At 64.5% G+C, this 13,965-nt stretch overlaps 2 protein-coding genes across 2 annotated transcripts in view; one reads left to right on the forward strand and one right to left on the reverse strand.

Moving 5' to 3' along the window:
* STX8 (syntaxin 8) overlaps nt 1-931 on the forward strand; it is a 251,695-nt gene extending 250,764 nt beyond the window's left edge. Inside the window, exons 10-11 of the transcript XR_010937415.1 lie at nt 68-187; nt 411-931. The gene's annotated coding sequence lies outside the window, so the exon portion shown is untranslated. The remainder of the gene's footprint in view (nt 1-67; nt 188-410) is intronic.
* NTN1 (netrin 1) overlaps nt 1-13,965 on the reverse strand; it is a 188,004-nt gene that overhangs the window by 4,904 nt on the left and 169,135 nt on the right. The window contains exon 6 of the mRNA XM_067715431.1: nt 12,211-12,285. Within this exon, the coding sequence (XP_067571532.1) occupies nt 12,211-12,285 (75 nt within the window). The remainder of the gene's footprint in view (nt 1-12,210; nt 12,286-13,965) is intronic.

Consider the following 13,965-nt stretch of genomic DNA (forward strand, 5'->3'; position numbering starts at 1 on the left):
ACTCCTTCCCCCCCGTCAGAACATGGCGCCTTCCCCTTGCCACCACGTCCTGTATACCCCTGGACAGGCTGAAGATCTGGACCTGAGCCCGCCTGAGAAAGGAGCTTGTCTCCCCAGATTACAGGTGAAGGGACCGAAATAAGGTGCGCTCCAGCCACGAGGACATGTCCCCAGGGAATGCCATGAGGTAATCACCTGCCCACTTCGCTCTGGGCACTGGGCCCACCCACAGCTTGGCCTGGCTGGCCTCTCTCAAGGTCTCCCCAGGCCCTCCCCGTTCCCCTCCGGTGCCCACACTTAGCCCCGGGGTGATGGGAAGGGGCAGGGACGGCTGGGCCCTCCACCGAACGCCCTCTGACTCATCCTTCTGGGCGAGGGAAGTGGTGCATTTTCCCATATTTTCATTTCAGCTGTTCCTGGGCATCCTCAACTTTGCACTCCAGTCTGAGGGCTCCAAAGAATGGCTGCCATGGCAACCGTTTCCATGTTTCTGTCACCAAGGGACTCAACACTCAGTGTGAACTCTGAGGTGGGGGTGGGGAGCCCTCCAGCCTGGAGAAGTGGCTGGGCTCTGTATGTGTTTGACTGCGCAGATAGAGGTCACCGTGGCAACTGCGTGCCCCTCAGCTAAGCAAACGGGGAGCCGTCCCCAGCATCCCCGAGAGCCCCGGTTTCCTCTCCTTGGGACTGAGCTGAATACAGAATGAGCCTCCCCCAGGATGCAGCTGTTTGCCTGTGCGGGACCTCAGACCCCCGGCCCAGCCACAGTGTCCCCCCAGCCAGGGTGGGCTGGGGTGGCCAACAAGGATGCTGCAGAAGGCACCTCTGGTGAGAACGTGGCTTTGATCACATGTTGGTGTTAAGAGCTGAACTGTGTATCTCCCCCCCACACCCCGCCGGCAAAATTAATACATTGAAGTCCTAACCCCCAGTGCCTCAGAATGTGGCAGTATTTGGAGATAATTACCTCTTAACGCCTTTAAGAGGAAGTTATAAAGGGTGGGCCCTAATCCAATATGACTGGAGTCCTCCTAAGAAGAGATTAGGACAGACGCGCACGGAGGGACGACCACGTGAAGACACAGCAAGAAGACGGCCGCCTACGAGCCCAGGAGAGAGGCCTCAGAGGAAACCAACCCTGACGACACCTTGATCCAGTACTTCCAAACTCCCAAACTGGGAGAAAATGAGTTTCTGTTGTTTGAGCCCCTCAGTCTAGGGTACTTTGTTCTGGCCGCGTGAGCAAACTCATGTCACTGGAATCAGAGACTCGGGGTCTTGGGCCTCAGCTCAGGGCCAGGTGGGAAGGCAGAGCTGGTGAGGCCAGAGAGCTCTCTGGACAAGCTCAGGCCCTGGGCTGGCCCCCAGAGGCCCTTCTCCCTCCCCAGCCCAAGGGGGACCCACCTAGCACTGAGGACGCAGCCCGGAGGGGGATCTGGCCCTGGACACCTTGCTGTCCTCAAGCATCCAGGGGCCGAAGCAGTGGACACAGGTCGATGGGGACGAAGCACAGGTCCTTGTCGTCCTCCCACCCCAGCAGCGCCCTGGCAGCGGGCTGGGACGGCACGGGGCCGGGGGCAGGGGCGGGTGGTGGTAGATTCATGGGATTATGCTGGAAAAAGGCCACATTTCCGCTGCCCTTGGCAACGCCTCTGCATATTACACAGCCCACCAAGTATGAGCTGCACACACGGTGCGCAGGCCAAGTCCCCGCAGTGCACACACGGCTGAAAATACTCGAAATACACATTGGAACTGTGACCTCAGGCAGACCCACTCGGCCCCCTCGGGGAGCACGCAGGGCTCGGCTGCCACCTCTGATCCCTGCTGCCTGGGAGCCAGGAATGACCGGGGTCTCCTGGGGGCCTGTGGCACCGCCCAACCGGGGTTGCGGGGGGCACTTGGTGCAGCGGCCGTGGACCCATGGTCCCCGAGGGTGTGCCCCTTACACCCACACGACGCTCACTCCAGGCCAACGACCCTCAGTCCTAAGTCCCCATCCCTGCACCGCTGTCCTAAACTGGCCTCACAGGGAGGATCCCCCATCCCTCATTCAGAAACGAGGCAGATGAGACGACCCTCAGAAAGACAAACGGTGAGATCAGACCATATCAGACCGAGCGGTAAGAGGCGTGCCGAGACCCCCCACAGGAAGAGGGAGGGTCCCAGCACAAAGCCACCGGGGCCAGACTCTGAAGCGCAGACGAGGGACTGGCCGGGAGGGGAGGCTGCCCCCGCCTGCTGGTGCCGGGGCCCCGCACTCAGGATGAACATCCCCGTCTCAGGTCCACACCTACATGCCTGCCCGCCCTCCCTCTGAGCCCTGCGCACCCAAACACTGAGAGCTCAGGATGGAGCGGGCGCCCAAGGAAAGCAAGGGGCGCGCGCAGCCTCCAGAGAGCGAGAGGAGTCAGCCCCTGGACCCCACGGGCCAGGCTGGGTCCCTGGGCTGCCAGTTTCTGTAGGAAAACCTTCCTGCAGCAGGCCCCGGGGCTCCGGCGAAGCTGCAGACAGCCCCGAGCAGCTGCCCCCCTCAGCAAGTCCGGGGCTCACGGGAAGGCCTCCTGTGCCAGGAGCCCTCCTCGGCCACCAGGGCAGGGCCGTGAGGACTGATCTCCCCTGCTCGCCCTCCAGCCAGCCTCCTGGCTACTAGGGGCACGCACCTCTCCAACCCTAGGCAGAGGCCTGGCCCTCGAGGGCGAGCCGTGACTCCAAGGGGGAGAGGGGGGGACAGAGGGCCAGGCCCCGGGGGCCAGCGAGAACGGCCTGTGCCCACACCGGGCTGGTCCTGGCCACGGGGCGGGGAGGCAGGCCGCAGGCCTCAGCCAGCCCGGGGGGTCCTCTCAGCCCCATTCGTGGCTCAGCCCGAGGCCCCCGTGTGTCCTTCCGTAGGCGCAGACCTCTGGCCATCCTTCCCGGGGTGCCTCAACCTCCACTGAGTCCCAGCGCTGGCAGAGGCAAGCTGAGAAGCGGGGCGCTCCAGGGCCCAAAGGGGGCCACGCGGCCCCATGGCAGCCCCCTTCTCAGTCCAGAGCCCCTGTCCTTTCAAATCCTCCCTCCCTCCCCAGCTCCGGCCCAGGAGACGGAGAGTCTGTCAGCTCTGGGCCCTTCGAGGACCTGGCGTTGCCACCACCTTGGACAGTGTGTGACAGGCGGCAGCACTGGGCTGACTGATGCCCACGCCCGCTTGCAGGTCTCGGGGACGTCCTGCCGGAATCAGAGATCCTGGCCAGCCAGGTTCTAGGCCAGCTACTAGGGCAGCGAGGAGTACACAATTAGTGCACATCCCTGGGGCGCAGCCCGAGACGATGACCTGCTGGGTGGGGCCTGGGGCCGTGGCCGAGGCTCAGACCCCGGGGGGATGGGGGGATGGGGGGACGGCGTGAGGGGGGTGTCCGTCTCCTCTCCCCTCCAGCTTGGGACACCTCTGCACGGAGGCTTCCTGCCTCCTGGAGGTCTCCCAGATTTATGGGCTGCTTGGCGTGGGTCCCCGGGGGCTTCCCGGCAGCTGCCCCTCCCAAGGAGGCTTGGGTGGTCAGCCGTACCTTCCTGTTGGGCCCGTGCAGCCAGGGAAAGCTTGTCGCCCATCTGCCTCTGAGACAGCAGCCAGGACGAAGTGGGGGAGGATACTAGCCCCACAGAAACCATTAAAACCACGCGGCCCCATAAATCTCCCGGCACGGAAAGCGTGTCATGAGTTGCAGCTGCTTTCGTGAAGTGCAGCTCTGACCACATGTTTCCCAGCCCCCTGTGAAGGTCAGAAACGGGCGAGCAGGGCCAAGCCTTGTTCGCGGGGACGCTAACCTGTGGCGGGGGCACGGCAGCCCCGCCCGGTGGAGGGCTGGAGGCGTGCTGTGGTCAGACCCCCCCCCCCAGTCGGAGTCCTCAGGAACCCCGGGGCTGCCCCGCCCACCAAGGCCCCACCCTCAGACCTTAAGTGCGGACACCCAGCTCTGGGCTGGTGAAGGCTCCCCCTTTCCCTCCTCAGCCTAAGCAGCAATGGTATGCCCCTCTCTCTAAGACCACCAGCAACAGAGGCGGCCTCAGCTTCCCCTGCTGGGTCCCAGTGCTTGGGCTCTGTTCTGGGGAGGGGAGGGCATGCCGGGGGCTCCCTGGAGGAGGGGTCCTCAGGAGAGCTGGGAATCAGAGAGCCGGGCTCCGGGGAGGCTACTGGCCCTCTGCCCTAGGAGATGGTCCTGGTCTGACCCTGCCAACACCCCCGGCCCCCAGGCGAGATGCGCTCAGGAGACTGGCTGCCCGGCTTTGCGAGAGGCTCAGGCAGGAGGGTGGAGCTGGGCCCTGCCCTGCCCCAGCGGGGTGCCCTCCTCGTGGAGGCAGGTCTCCCCTGCAATCAGCCCGAGGGAGAACGCCCCGGGTGCCCCCTCCCAGCCAGAAGCAACCGAAACGGCCCAGGCAACTCCTGATCCGGTGCATGTGCCCACACCCATCATGGGCACGGCCCCAGCTGTCACAGTGCCACCCTGGAGAATGGCCGAGGCTCCCCGCCCTCCCCCGCGGGCCTCACACGCCTCAGGAGATGCCCCACCTCCCACACCTGCCCCCCATGCCACACACGCACGTGCACGCGCACACACACAGCAACGGTGGGGCTGGGGAGTCCCCCAGGTCGGTTCCCATCATCAGTGGGGTTCGGCCTCTGGAAGAGGGCAGGCAAGAGAGTCAGCCTCCCCACCGTGGCCTCAGCCCAGACCCCGTGCCTCCAGGGCTCACATCCTGGCTGCAAGTTCGTACCCACTCCTCAGCGGGGCCCCCGCGCAACGGTTCTGCCACAGCCGTCGGCAGCAAACCCTCTACCCAGAGCAGCCCCTCCTCCCGCGCTGGGCCGGCACCCAGGACACCGTGCGTGGAGCCCTGTCCTGGAGGGCGGGCGTCCAGCAGCAACTTTGGTCCCCTTGCACCCTCTGAACACGGCACTCGCTCAGCTCCGAAGAGTCAAACCACCCTCAAGGGATGGAAGCTGCTTCCCCAAGAACACCCAGAGAAGGGGCCTCAGGCCCGGAAACGGGCCAAAGCAGGACCCTAACCAGAGCCCTGCTGGCGGAGGCGCCCACTCCGGGGGTGACCCTGCGCGAGCCTCTGAAAAGCTGTTCTGACCTTAGGCCAGGCCTGCCTCCCGCAGGTAGCCCAGGCTGCTCAGAGGCGGTGGAACTCTCAGGGTGTCCCCACCTCCTGTCAGCCTGAGCCTCACACAAACAGGTGAAGCGGCAGGTGTGGGAAGACCCCAGGAATAGCGACGGTACTGGAGGTCTCGTGCCAAAGGCTCTAACCCCGGGGAAGTAGGGTGTCAAGACCCCCGAGATCCATCCCACTGGGGAAAGATGCCCATCCGAGCCCCCCGTGAGTGGGAGAAGGGAGGGCTCTGTGATCCTGGAGACAGGTGGCTGGTGAGCGGGGACAAGACAAGTGTTGCCTGTCTGTAGGGGAAGGCGGCCCGTGTCCCCGGGCACCTTGGACAGATCCCCGCCTTCCCCCACCCCCGACTCCGAGCCTCGGTGTCCCAGTCTGTGAGATGGGAGAAGACACCTTCCATTAGACAGCCTTCCCTACCCACACCTCCTTTCTAAAAACAGGATGTTCAGAGGAGAGGATGCTGCAGGGAGGGGGACAGACGGGGCCCCAGCAGGTCCCTCTGGAGCCTGGCACCCTGCAGCTGCTGGGGCGGCAGAGGTTGGAGGCCCAGGCTCTGGGCTCCCGTCTGTGGAGATGGGGAGGGCTGCGGCCCGTCATCCCCTTCGCGCGGCAGGAGGCCCCGATGGGTGCAGCGCCTTGCGGGCTCAGGGGCCTCTGTCGAGCTGTCACTGGAGCCCACTGGCCCTCGCTGCCGAACCTGGTGGTCACCCGCATTCTGCGACCTCAGGCTGACTCATGCTGACCCGGCTCCACATCTGGCCTCCATATGGGGCTGGCACTCTGAGGGGGGAGGTCACATCTGGCTGGGGAAATCGGAGGATCCCCAGGGGGCTGGTGACCCCCGGGGAAGGGTCAGTGAGCCCCTGAAACGCCATGCCACGTGCTGCCGGCTGGGCTGCGTCCCGCTCCCCGGAGCTGGGGACAGTGCTGGGGCAGCTGGCCCCTCCCAGCCATCACCACCAGCTGCCTCCCGGCCCCTGCTAACTGCCCTGAGGGGGACAGCCCCCAGGGTGCCCCTCTACCATCTGCCCACCCCCAGGCCCTGATGTCACGGCCCGCTGCAGACACGGGAGCCGGGCCCCCAGGACGGGGTTGATAACCGGGCCCGTGTTCCCTACTCGAAGGGACTGATCCTGACCAGGAATAGCTATTGACCCCAAGGTCGAGAAAAGGAAGGGCAGGGGGTGTCAAGAGGGGAAGGGCAGGGGGTGTCAAGAGGGGAAGAGGCCATCATTTGCCTAGAGGCCCCGTGTCCCTGTCCAGGCCTGAGCTGTGAGGCTCTCCCCATCACCCCCGCTCACCTCATCCCGGCCTGAGCAGCCAGACGAGAGCCCAGAAGGGCCGTGCCCACCGCCTACACCCGCTCCACGCGAATCCGCGGTCACTCCGCCACCAGCATCGTCTCCACTGCCGGCTCGGCCTCCCCAGCCTCCATCACGGACCCGCCCGTGACCTCCCTCCACCGCACAGCCGAGCCCACGGCTGAATGGCCACGCCCACCCCGCCACCGTGCCCGACGTCTCGTCTCCAACAGCCCCGCTTGCCCGACGCTCACCCCAGCACCGCGGTGACCACGCCTGCTCATCCCCACGGAGACGTCTTTGCAGCTTCTCAGGAGCCAAGAGTCAAGGGTCCCGTGGGGGAACCAGTCCATGAGCCTTCGAAGGGGGGCTGCACCCGCTCTGCTGCCCAAGGCTCAGCGCCCTGGCACGGGGGGCAGGCTGGGAGCACAAGGACCTCAGGCCTCGGAGGCCCCGGTCTGGGCGTGTTCTTTACCTCGTTGAGTCTCAGCATCCCAACGGCAGGAGTGAAAAGCCCTCCCTCACAGGCGTTTCTGAGGATTCGCTAAGGGTGAGAATGAAGGCTGTGAGGTGCCCACCCGGGGCCTGCAGGGCAGGGACAGACACCGGCCTAGCAAGGCCTCTTCTCTGGGGTTTCCACTGTCCCAGGAGGTACAGGGTTCTCGGGGGCGGGGATCCGCTTAGGTCCGCAGGCCCACCTCTGCCGGGGCCCCCAAGAAAGCACACGCGTGCACGCATGTGCACACACACAACCTCATGAACCCAGCTCCTCCCCACAGATGCCAACAGAACTTCCGCTTCGAGCTGTATCCTCAGAAACCATCCTTGAGGGAGCGCGGGAGGAATGCTCGAGACAAACCATCTCATGAGAAGCATCCTGATTTTCCATCTGCTGGTGCCAAAATGTCGTTCAACAAAAGGGGTGACTAATAAACATTTCTGGGAACGAATCCTTTTTCCAAGAACTGGCAAAAGTGAGATGATCTCACCTTTCAGAATGCGAGCTGTCTGTCTCCTCCCGCCTCCCCCCACCGCCCCACTTCTGCATCTCAGGGAGGAAGAAGAGACGGGTGGCAGCCCCTGTGTGCCAACGTGAGCGGGACTGGCTCTCGGTGGCCTCAGAGTGGCTCCTGCACGCGGACGAGAGCCCGGCTGCCGAGGCCCACAGCAGCGTCTCGCCCAGCCTCCCTGGCCTCCAGCCCTGCACCCAGCACCTCCACACTCCCTCTTCTCCCGTTTCCCCAGCCTGCTCCTCCCTCTGTGCTCAGACACTTTGCTCCCTCTGCCTGGGAGCCCTGCTTTGCCCCGTGAGCACTGGCTACCTGCGCTCCCTCCTCCAGGAAGCCCTCCCTCTACACCCTCCCTGGAGGAGGGACCAGGCCCCACTCTCGTCCCACCCCAGGCCGGACCCTGGCCACACGTCTCCCGTCCATGCTGTCATTTGTGTGCGCATCTCCCCTCTGATTCCGGAAACTCCTGGAGGGCTGAGCCTGTGTCTCCTCCATCTCTGTAAGCCCAGCACCCGGGACGGGATGGGGCACGCAGCAAGCCCTAATGAGTGTCCGAGGAGGGACTAGCTGAGGTGGGGACGCGTGTGAGGGGGCAGGACCTCCTGGGACGTGTGTGCGGTGCCCACGCAGAGTGGCCACGGGAGCCGAGGGGAGGTCGCGCGAACACCAGGAGGTGAGTGGGGACCAGACAGTGGCGCCTCCCGAGGAGCACAGGGACCAGCGAAGAGGAAGCGGGGGGAGGGAGGCTGAGGGGCAGGGGCAGGCCGGCCCCTCTTCCACGTGGGCCAGGGGTTAGAAAGTCCACTCCCCACACCAGCCGAGGGGTGTCTCGGCCTGAAGTCACTGCCAGGCCTCGGCCAAGAGTGCACCATCCCTACGGTAAACGCCCCGGGGACGGCGTCACTCTCTACACACCCACCGAGGTTCTGGAGCCCTGGGCTTCTGGGTAGACGCGCCGCGGAGCCCGCGACTCCGGGAGGGACGCACGCGCTCTGCCTGCGTGGGCGCCGCCGAGCGGATGCGGGCTTCGAGGATGTGCTCACGCGTGCACGCTCATGCACGCACACACACACACACACATGCACACACCTACGCATGCCTGCTGGGAGCATTTACGCCAAGGAAGGGCCCCTCTAGGCTAGGTTTTCCTGGAAAGTCGGCAGGAAATGCTAACACGCTAGGAAATAACAAACACCGTCTTCCATGTGCAACTGCCCCGCCCCGAGCCTTCCCATGGGCGCTTCCTCAGCATCTGCAAGGTGAGCCGGATTCCCCTAGAGGGCAACAGAGGACTGAGGTGGGCCCAGGAGAGGGGGGCCGTCAACGACAGCACCACCACGGACCCCTGCCCCTTGGAGATGGCCCGGTGAGGCCACCATCCTTGCCACGTCTAGAAGGACGTCGTGTCCCCTTGATCTCACCACCACGGGACAGATCAGGAAACAGGCCCAGCCTGGTCCAAAGTCACAGAGCAAGTGTGGAATCTGCCCCCGGATTCTGGGGCCAGTGCCCCATTCCCTACAGATGGGACTGGAACAGCTACCCTTCCCTGTCCCGGGGTCTCCCCAGAGCAGAGAGACAAGGCGGCTCGGCCCCGAGGCCTCCCCCCACCTACTGGGCCCTGTCTCACCAGGAACACGGGCAGGACCAGCAGACCCCAAGCCAGCCGGGGTGATTCCTTGCCCCTGCTCCCCACGGCCTCCCGCCCACTGGCCACCGCCCGGCTCAGCGGAGACCCAGACCCAGGCCCTCCCGCTGTACAACACCAAGACTCCTGAGCTGGCCCCAGAGGAGGAAAGGGGCCCGGGCCTGCTCTCCACTACCCCCTCCCCCACCAGGTTCTAATTAGCAGCTTCTAGAACGTCCAAGTGCCCCGGCTGTAAAGTGAAGGAAACGTGTTTCCTAATTGGCTCCCTGCCGGGGTGTCAGTCAGAGAGCAGGGATTATGCGGCCCCTGCAGCCTCCCTCCCGGCCTTCCTGGGCCCGCCGGCTCCCTTCGCCATCCTCGCTCACCTGCCCCAGGTCTGCTCGGGCGTGGAAGGCACACCTCCACTCACACCTCATCCAGGGGCCCAGCAGGATGCGAGGAAGATTCTCCACAAGGTCCGTGGACCCCGGTGGGAGACCTGGCCTCCGGCCTCAGAGCAAGGCCTGCGGCTGCTGCCGGGCTGAGCCCCCGATGCCCCCTGCCCAGCCCCTGTGGGTGCCACTCACTCCTTCCTCCACAAGCCTCTCCCTGCCTGCCCCCACCCTGCTGGGGTCTGCCAAGCCCTGCGCGGAAGGCCCTGTGATCCCCTTCCTGGCATCTCTTTGTCCTGTCTTCTGCCTGAACAGGCAGGCCTAGTTGCTGAGCTGGGGTGGGCTGCTCCCCAACTCTGAGGCAACCCCGAGAGCATCACGGACAGTGCTAGGGACCAGAACGCGCCTCCGAGAGCCTCTGGGGGATGGGCGGGGGCAATGGGCCGGGGGGTCAGTGACGAGGACATCAAAGCTGACGGCACAACAGCTCCGGACCCTGTTGGCGCCCTGCGGGGGCACCCCGCTTCTCCCCTGCACCTGCTCTCCTCAAATCTCGCCCCGCAGCAAAAACGTGGACGCCTGGGCGGTGTGCTGGTAGCAGCGCAGGGCCAGGAGCTGGGGGGGAAGGTGGCGTGAAGCCGCCATGAAGTCTGGGAAGGTGGGCATGCCGGGCTGCTTCTCAGCCCTCTTGATTTTGGGACACATGGGGCCCTGGGGATAAACGTGATGGGGGAGGGGCGGCCAGGGAGGCCGGGCCTCTGCTGGGCAAGTCACCTCAGCCAGCTGGGCCAGGGGCCGTACCTAGGACACCAGCTTCCCTCGGATAATCCAGGATGGAGTCAGGCAGCAGAGGACAAGAGGAGGCCAGAGGCCGAGCCCCCTGCGCCACTGCCCTTGTTCCCTGGGGGGCCCATAGCGGGGGCAGGGCTCAGGGGGGCCCCTCTGGGAATATAACAAGAGGGGGCCCGGCCCCCTCCTGCAGAAAGAGGGACCTGCCTGCTGCTGGGGGTGGGTGGAGACAGGAGAGCTCAGAGGGGGCCGAAGTGTCCCCCACAACCTCAGGGGTAGGGGAGGCAGAATTCAACGGAGGAAAACAAGTCAGAGAGAGCAAAACGAGTCCCACGGAACCAGGAGGCAGACGGAGCCATTGGGTAACTGTAAACGAAGGTGCTATCTTCCCTTTCTTCACGGGAAGAGCAGGAACGGGGTAGGGGAGCTGCAGTCAACACCTCACACGAAGTCTGCGCGGCGCCCCTCCTCCCAGGCCCCTTCCCCAGCGTCTGCAGAGGATGCTTCAAGACCCAATTCAAACCACCCTCCCCCCAGGCGGCCCACCTGTTCCTTCCCCACCCCCCCACCCCCACCCCAGCTCTGCGGGGGAAGGGAGCAGCGGTGGCAGAGTGACAGGCCCAGGGCTCTCCTCTGTCACCCTGGCTCTCTGGGCCTGGACAGCCTCGATGGGCCCCCAGCCCTAAGCCTGGGACACTGCACGACTCTTGGGTCCTCCCACCCTTGTCCCACCCGAGTCCCACCTCCCGTCCCTGGCAGACGCTGAGGGTCCCAGGCCAGGAGCATGGACCACACAAGCCTAATCCAATGCCACCTGGGGCCTCTGGGGGCTGCTGTCACCCTGGGTCAGAGACAACACTTCCTTTATCTTTACACCAGCTCGACGTTTGCTTTCAAAATCAAAGTTGGTTTTCCCGTGAAAGTCAGGAGTTTCTGCACCGCCTTGGGATGCAAGCACTTAAAAGAGGCTTTTTAGGAATTCATCGTGGACCCAGAGGGCTCCGGGACGGGATGCCCACGGCCTGGCCGCTTCGGAACTGACACGCCAAACCCACCGGCCGCTCCGACCCCATCCTGAGGGGAGTGCAGCTGGATCGCGATGTCTGGCCAGCCCAGGCCCCCAGCAGGCCGGACACTCTCAGGGCCCAGAAACCACAAAGCCAGATCCTCACTGCGCGGTGCAGGGCTGGCGACGCGGATTCAGAGAAGGGGTGCAGGGGTCCCCACCCCCAGTGCCAGGGTGGATGGCGCCCGGGGAGACTGGGGGACGGACTGGACACCCTCTTCCCAGGAAGGGAGCCTGAGGCCTCCGGTGACAGGGACTCTCTGCAGCCCCCCAGCTCCCGGCTGAAAAGGGCCCTCAGGGATCCCGGGGCTGTGTTCACGCTTCACAGTCACCAGCCAGCCGCCTTAAATGCAGATTCTCGACCCAGCTCCACCTGGTGGAGTCAACCCTCGGAAGGAGTTGGCTTCTGTAATCGGCATTTTAAACACACCACGGAAGTGCCCTCCCTTTCTCCAATGCCCGGAGGACCTCTCTTCGAGCTACAGAGCCTCAGGCTGAATGCCCATGAGTACGCATGAGGGCACCGAAGACCAGAGAGGTAAAGTGACTGGCCTACAGCCACACGGCCCCTCAGGGGCAGAGTGAAGCCTGGGAATCCCAGGCCTGTCAGGCCCCACTGGCCAGGATGCCTCCCTGCAGGGCCAGGGGGAGAACCCTGCCCACACGCCTATGACCCCTCACACCACCTGCCGCCAAGGGGGAAGAGCTGGGACATTCCTGGGCGTGGGACCCATCCCACTCGGCTCCCGTCGGGTCCCAGGGACTCTGTGAGCAACACCCACGCAGGGCCACCTGCGCCCCAACCCCAGCGCCTCGCTGGTCACGTGGTGCCCTCCCCTCCCCCTCCCCCTCCCGACAAGGGGCTCTCACTCACCGTAGTCCTTCTTGCAGTATTTTTTCATGTTAATCTTCAGCTTCCCTTTGGAGGCCTTGCAGTACGAATCACAGTCTGCAGGGGAGGGGAGAGCACAGACAAAACCTAATTAGGCGGGCGAAGAATAGGCTGCCAGGCCGGGTGGGAGGCCACCTCCCTAAATACCTAGAGGCCTGCGATACCCAAGGGGCCAGGCCGCGCGGGCGGCCATTCAGGGCGTCCTGGCCTTCTCGAGAGGCGCTGGGACAAAGGGCCCCCGCCTGACCACCCCCGCCGGCCCCCCGGCCTCCGTGAGTGACTCCGGGGGCTCCCGTATTGTGCCACCCAGGGCTTTGCAGCGCCACACAAATTCCCCCCGTTCTTAAGATGCGCCCGGAGCCTGATTAAAGCCAGTAGAGGCCTCATTGTCACCCCGCACCCCGGGTCTGTGTCAGGCGCTGGCTTCCGTGGCGAGCAGCCTCTGGTTGGGGTCAGGCCCCAACAAAAGAGGTCACAGAGGAAATTAGCAGCCCATGAAGCATTAGAAAACCCCTTTGGTGTCCACTCTACTGGAGTGTGCAAATAAAATGCCCCACGAAGAAGAGTTCAGTTCTAATGGGCCCTACTGCTGAGAGGCAGGGCCGCCGGGCCCGCGTCTGCCGGGTATCAGTTCGGGGACGTCCCAGTGCGAGCCGGGCAGGATGTGTGACGCCCTGGGGCCTGCCTCCCCTGGGGGTGGCCTCTGTCGGCCCAGCAGATGCAAACCTCCAACACCGGTCCCCCCGGGCCGCCTCCCTGCCAGCTCTTCCTTCTCTTCAGATAAGGTGATGCAATTGCTTTGCCATATCTGCGTTCACACGTCAGCTTTTGGCATGACAGCCAGCCCACGACAGAGGCCCCATAAATCACTCCAGCCCGCCCTGCACCACCACTCAACATGCTGGCTCTCACTGAATTCTCACAACCGTTCTTTGATCTGCGGGCATTATTCCCATTCTACAGACTAGGAAACGGAGGCCGCCTGCCCAGTGCACCCCAGACAGCTAGCAAGTGGCGAGGCTGGGCCTTGCACTCGAGTCTGAGATGCCAAGATCACTGTACTCGTGGTTATGCTACGCTGAGTCTCGGTAAACACCGATGGGTTCTCCCTCGATAAGCACGAGGCGTTCAGCTCAGAGCTGGGGACGCACAACGCCTGGCATTCCAGCAACTCCCAGACTGCCGGCACGGAGAAGCGGCCAGGCCAGCCCCGGGGCTGCGGAGGGCCCAGCCTGTCCTAGGAGTAGTGACGGTGCAAACGGGCTGGGTGTGTGTCCTGGCAAGGGGACAGGAAACACACACACACACACACACACACACACACACACACACGTGACTGCTCCAGGAGCAGGGGCCAGCCCCCCATCCTGCAAAGGGGAAAACCAAGGCCAGGGTGGGGGTGAGGAGTGGTCTGTGTGGGAGTACAGGACAAGGCCAGGGCAGGGGGCCGCCTGTCCCCCAAACCATCACTCAGATCTGCAGGGAATATTCAGAGATCACCCCAGAGTCAGCCTCTGGACCATGGGAGGCGGCTGCCTCCTTCAAGGTCCTAATTAAAGCTGAGACAGCTCCATCCTGTCGCCCTGGGAGCCGCAGGCCTGGCAGCCCTCTGCTGCCCCCCGAGCCAGCTTCCTGGGGCACCCCACTAGGAACCAGTCTCCGGAAGTGGGGAAGAACAGCCCCCCGTCCTGCCCCCAGGGGTCAGAGTCCTTGGACCTCTCCCCCCCACACCCGGAT

The sequence above is a fragment of the Pseudorca crassidens genome, chromosome 19 (assembly GCF_039906515.1).
Source record: "Pseudorca crassidens isolate mPseCra1 chromosome 19, mPseCra1.hap1, whole genome shotgun sequence".
NCBI classification, from domain to species: domain Eukaryota; kingdom Metazoa; phylum Chordata; class Mammalia; order Artiodactyla; family Delphinidae; genus Pseudorca; species Pseudorca crassidens.